This window comes from Nicotiana tomentosiformis, chromosome 10 (genome assembly GCF_000390325.3).
Source record: "Nicotiana tomentosiformis chromosome 10, ASM39032v3, whole genome shotgun sequence".
Taxonomy (NCBI): domain Eukaryota; kingdom Viridiplantae; phylum Streptophyta; class Magnoliopsida; order Solanales; family Solanaceae; genus Nicotiana; species Nicotiana tomentosiformis.
Genome location: NC_090821.1, coordinates 30,125,196 through 30,130,972, shown reverse-complemented (window position 1 = coordinate 30,130,972; position 5,777 = coordinate 30,125,196). Strand labels below are relative to the sequence as shown.

At 38.3% G+C, this 5,777-nt stretch overlaps 1 protein-coding gene across 1 annotated transcript; it reads right to left on the bottom strand.

The window, feature by feature from the left end:
• Positions 1-214: 214 nt before the first annotated feature.
• LOC138899943 (uncharacterized) lies at positions 215-3,538 on the bottom strand. The gene is made up of 3 exons (XM_070186644.1): positions 3,283-3,538; positions 2,940-3,168; positions 215-326 (listed from the first exon to the last, which is right to left on the bottom strand). Exons 1-3 carry the CDS (start codon positions 3,536-3,538, stop codon positions 215-217), a joined length of 597 nt encoding a protein of 198 aa, XP_070042745.1.
• Between the last annotated feature and the right edge of the window lie 2,239 nt (positions 3,539-5,777).

Sequence of the window (5,777 nt, the reverse complement as noted above, 5' to 3'; positions counted from 1 at the left end):
CTGTCCTTTCTTCAAGTTGTTTTTCGCTTTTATCCAGTCTTATTCATAACAGATTCGTTAGATTTTGGATATAAAAATCGTGATTCCCGTTCCTTGTATCATAGAAATCCAGTAGAGCGGAGAAGAATTTTTCATTCTAGGGTTCAGATGGATATTCTAACAATTAAATTCCTCATAGGGTAAGTACACAGTTTTGCGATTTTGATTTCCTTCTTCAGCAGCCGCCGTTGGTTAAGCCAGTGTCCACGAGGAAGTCAATGTGACCGACAAAGTAAAGGCAGTTTCGATAAAAGTTTTCAGTATAAATTCTATATTTCTGCTCAATTCTGAAATTACACAGATTGAGTTGCACAGAAATAGACTCTTACGATCATGTATACTGCTTTTTTTTTTTCCTTTTACCTTTTTCACATTTCTTTCTTTGATTTCAATTTTTTCTTAGAAGTGTACATGAAACTATTGATCTCTAATTTACTGGAGGATTTCACTAATTAAATGATTTTCAAATATGACCAGTTAACAAGAAAATAAAAATCACCCAAGAGCTTAATTCTCAAAAGATACAAAATAAATTTATTTCTTTTAATATATAAGAGAACAACAATACTATATTTTCACATACTTTTCGTATCGTTTGTATTCATATAGGTATTATGTATTTATGTCTTAAAGTACAAGTGGTAAATTTATTGTCACGACCCAAACCGATGGGCCATGAAGAGTGCCCGAGTCTTATCTGTCGAACACCCCTAAGCATGCGTCTAAGATATAAATATGAATTAAGGGTAAGTCATGAATAGCATTTGTCAATAAACTGCTGAATCACGTGAATAACATACGTGGGGAAAACATGTCCAAAAGACATATATACATATACATGCGGAATACGGTAGGGCGAGCCGACAAGGCTGCTATATAGACAACTATATATCCAAAACTAGAAGCTGACAAGGCCACATACTATCCAACTATACATGATTGTCTACAGACCTCTAATAGAGTGTACAATTATACAAAGGACGGGACTGGGCCCCATCGTACCCATATCTACATACAAAAATAGTGTACCAAAACTAATAACAGTTCCGGATCAAGTGGAGCACACTAACTCTCGCTGATCAAGGATCCTAAAAAGGGGGACCGTCAGCCTATCTTCCTGCACTTGCGGACATAAAACGCTGGCCCCTGGAAATAGGGGCGTCAGTATGAATAATGTACCAAGTATGTAAGGCATGAAAATCAGTACATAAAAAACATAAAAGAAACATGGAGTAAGGGAATCCACCTGTAAGTCTAAATAACTTTGTGAATCCTGAAATATTTATAAAGTCATGCATGTGCGTATTAATATCGTGTCATGTGTAGATATATGTGTACATAACATCATCAAGCCTCTTAGGGAATCCCATCATATCATCTCGGCCTCTATGGGCGAAATCATCAACGTATACCGATTGATCAGATGGTGGTACGTATATAACATCGTAACCTTTTTCCATATCCGATATACATATAATATACGCGTATATAACACCATCTAATCATGGGTCAATGTACATGTATAAATGAATGAAATACATAAGAAGTAAGTTAATAAGATTTCTCGGAATGTCATAAGATCAATATGCTTCCGGATAAATTTTATCAACCACATATTTTTCTCAGACCCTTGAACAAAAGATATACTAATAAGACACATGGGAATTCAAGAACATAGGCACCCCTAGTGCTTCTATGAATAGAGACATTTATGAAAGTTGTACGTTTTCTCATTTCGTTTGTATCATATGGATCATGCCAAAAGGAAAGAAGGGATATCCTTAACATACCTAAGCCGATTCTCTTGACAATCCCTCTAACACACGTCAATTACGACAAAACACGTAACGGCGGATCGAAGTAGAGAAAAATTCGTATTATATTCGTGAGAAAGATTGTACCGTACTCCCATAGAATCGCAATTTCACGCTGCTATAGTATTATGCAGCTTCATATGAATTGTTATGAGGCTCCATCCGTTACTTAGCAAGAATAACACCACACTTTATTGAGGTAGGAATATATCTTATCATTGTGGGTTCATAAGAACTTTCGGTGAAGCTATATTCGTTACCTTACAACATATATCTTTCCCTTTAATGACATATGTAGGTGTATTTATCATAGGTGTGGGGCCTATTTTATGTGATGACTTAGCCAACAAATTCCCTAACTATGTCACCTAGCCCCTAGCCAAAGAGTCATTGTTACCTAAATCCCTTGCTGCCACGTTGGGTCTCCATTAAGCTTATCCACAAATTCTAATTATTTTGTTAATCTCCCACTAAAAAATTAATAATTAACCAATTATTCACATATTTAATTCTAGCACATAATTTACTTAAATACTAATACAATTCATATACCTTACTATTATGGTCATGTAGTACCTTGTATGGCACTAGTCTATAAATACGGAGTATTATAACTTGGACCGTATTTTATTCCAAATTGACAAACTTCAACGAATACTCATTCTTCGATTTGTTTACCCTTTAATCTTTACGGCACTCACTTATCACCTATTATAAATAGCATAAGTGCTTATAACCTCAAAAATAATTTCATTCCCGAGCCTACGTCGATTAACTTACGACGAAATTTTAACGTACGAAAATACGAAATGTACCATCCTTCCCCCCTTAGAAACATTCGTCCTCGAATGTTTAACTCCCCGGGACCTAGATAAATTTTGGCAGAGTCGCCTTTGTAACAATACTACTACTAACCCTTCCCATAGAAACTCAATAACTCAATGCCACATAGGGCCACAATCATCAATAACGACAATGGCCTCACACGACCAATGACAATAACTAATACAGGAATCTATATACGCACCTTAAGGCTGTGATGTCTTAGTCGGATCCTCCTCTAAAAGAGGAAACAACTAAGGATACCTTGACTTCATTTCTTCTTCGGCTTCCCAAATCATTTCTTTCACATTATTGTTTCTCCAAAGTACTTTCACTGAAGCTACGTCTTTAGTCCTCAATCTCCGAACCTGTCTATCTAGTATAGCAATAGGAGTTTTCTCATATGATAGTTGCTCTGTGACCTGAACATCTTCAACTGACACGACTCTGGAAGGATCTCCGATACATTTACGGAGCATAGACACATGAAACACTGGATGTACAGACTCCTAGTCAGAAGGCAAATCTAAATCATATGCTACCTGGCCTACCTTGCGTATGATCTTATATGGTCCAATGTACCGAGGGCTATGTTTTCCTTTCTTACCGAACCTTATAACGCCTTTCATTGGTGATACCTTTAGGAATACCCAATTGTCAACCTGAAACTCCAAGTCTCGTCGTCGATTATCTGCATAAGACTTCTGACAGCTTTGAGCTGCTAATAGCCTTTCCTGTATAAGCTTAATCTTTTCGATTGCCTGTTGTACCAGCTCTGGTCCTACTATCTTAGTTTCCCCAACATCGAACCATCTGATATGTGACCTACACTTCCGTCCGTAAAGAGCTTCGTATGGAGCCATCTCAATGCTGGAATGATAGCTATTATTATATGCGAACTCAATAAGCGGCAGATGATCATCCCAGCTACCCCTGAAGTCTATCACACAGGCCCGTAACATATCCTCAAGTGTCTAAATAGTACGCTCAGCCTGTCCGTCTGTTTGGGGATGAAATATTGTACTAAGACTTACCTGAGTTCCCAATCCTTTTTGGAAGGACCTCCAGAAATTGGCTGTAAACTGGGCTCCTCTATCCGAGAAAATATATATAGGGACACCATGAAGTTATACTATCTCCTTAATGTAAAGCCTTGCATAATCCTCTGCGGAATATGAAGTCCTAACAGGCAGAAAATGGGCTGATTTTGTAAGTCTATCAACAATCACCCATATAGAATCGAATTTACGCTGGGTAGGAGGTAAGCCTATGATGAAATCCATATTAATTACTTCACATTTCCAAGTTGAAATCTCTATAGCTTGCAATAATCCACCGGGTTTTTGATGCTCAATCTTAACCTGCTGGCAGTTAGGGCACTGAGCAACAAACTCTGCTATATCCTTTTTCATTCGATCCCACTAATATATTTTCCTGATATCATGATACATCTTTGTTGCTCCTAGATGGACAGAATAATGAGAATAATGAGTCTCTCCCATAACCTGCCGGCGTAGCCCTGCAACATTAGGGATACATAATTGTCCTCGATATCTAAGGACTCCGTCTCCTGTAATCTTAAATGGTGTCTTCTCCTTCTGAGGGGTTGTATCCCTATAATGAGATAACACAGGATCCTCGTACTGATGTTCTTTCACTTCAGTTACTAAAGAGGATGTTGTTGTGTCCTGAATAGTAACTCCGGTATCACCTGAGTCCAGTAATCGAACTCCAGGACTAGCTAGATGATAAATCTCATGGGCTATCCCATTATTCTCTGGCTGTAAATATGATAGGATATCCACAGATCTACAGCTGAGGGCATCAGCTACTATATTCGCCTTCCCTGGATGGTATAAAATATCAACATCGTAGTCTTTCAGTAGCTCCAACCATCTCCTTTGACGTAAGTTCAATTCCTTTTGCTTGAAGATATACTGAATGCTTTTATGATCCATATAGATATCAACATGAATGCCATACAAATAGTGCCTCCATATCTTTAGTGCATAAATCACCGCGGCTAACTCTAGATCGTGGGTCGGGTAATTCTTCTTGTGCTTTCTTAGTTGTCTAGAAATATAAGCTACAACCTTACCATTCTGCATCAGTACACAACCCAATCTAATGCCCGAAGCATCACAATAGATAGCATAACCATCGGTTCCCTCTGGGAGTGTTAGAACCGGTGATGAAGTTAGTGTGTCCTTTAAAGCCTGGAAACTCCGTTCGCAATCATCGGTCCACTGCAACTTAACTCTCTTCTGAGTCAACTTTGTCAATGGTGCTGAAAGAGAAGAAAATCCCTCTACAAATCTCCTGTAATAACCTGCCAAACCGAGAAAGCTACGAACCTCCGTTGGTGTCGTAAGTCTAGGCCAAGTCTTTACTGCCTCAATCTTTTATGTATCAACCCGGAAACCTTCACCTGAAATAATATTCCCAAGGAATGCTATAGAATGCAACCAGAATTAACATTTAGAGAATTTTTCATACAACTTCCCTTTTTGTAGAACTCTGAGCACAGTACGCAAATGATCTGCATGCTCAGTCTCTGAACGAGAATACACCAATATATCATCAATAAATACAATCACGTACATATCTAGAAAGGGTCCGAACACACGTTTCATCAAATCCATGAATACTGTTGGGGCATTGGTCAAACCGAATGGCATAACACGAAACTCAAAGTGTCCGTATTTGGTCCTAAATGCTGTCTTTAGAATATCTTTCTCCTTAACCCTTACCTGATGATACTCAGACCTCAAGTCTATCTTCGAGAAATACTTGGCACCTTTCAACTGATCAAATAAATCATCAATCCTCGGGAGCGGGTACTTATTCTTGATCGTCACCTTATTCAACTATCTATAATCAATACACATCCGCAAGGAACCATCTTTCTTCCTCACAAATAACATAGGTGCTCCCCACGGTGATGTACTAGGTCTGATAAAGACTTTTTTAATCAAGTCCCTTAGTTGTTCCTTCAACTCTCTCAGCTCTGCAGATGCCATTCTATAGGGAGGAATGGATATTGGATGAGTATCTGGTAATATGTCAATCGAAAAATCAATTTCTCCCTCTGGCAGAAGACCC

Coding starts and splice junctions, on each gene's coding strand:
- LOC138899943 (XM_070186644.1), bottom strand. CDS start 3,538: ATGGCTCCATACGAAGCTCTTTACGGACGGAAGTGTAGGTCACATATC. Junction 3,169..3,282: donor GAAAGGCGTTATAAGGTTCG/GTAAGAAAGGAA, acceptor CTGTACATCCAG/TGTTTCATGTGTCTATGCTC. Junction 327..2,939: donor GAAGAAGAAATGAAGTCAAG/GTATCCTTAGTT, acceptor GTGTAATTTCAG/AATTGAGCAGAAATATAGAA.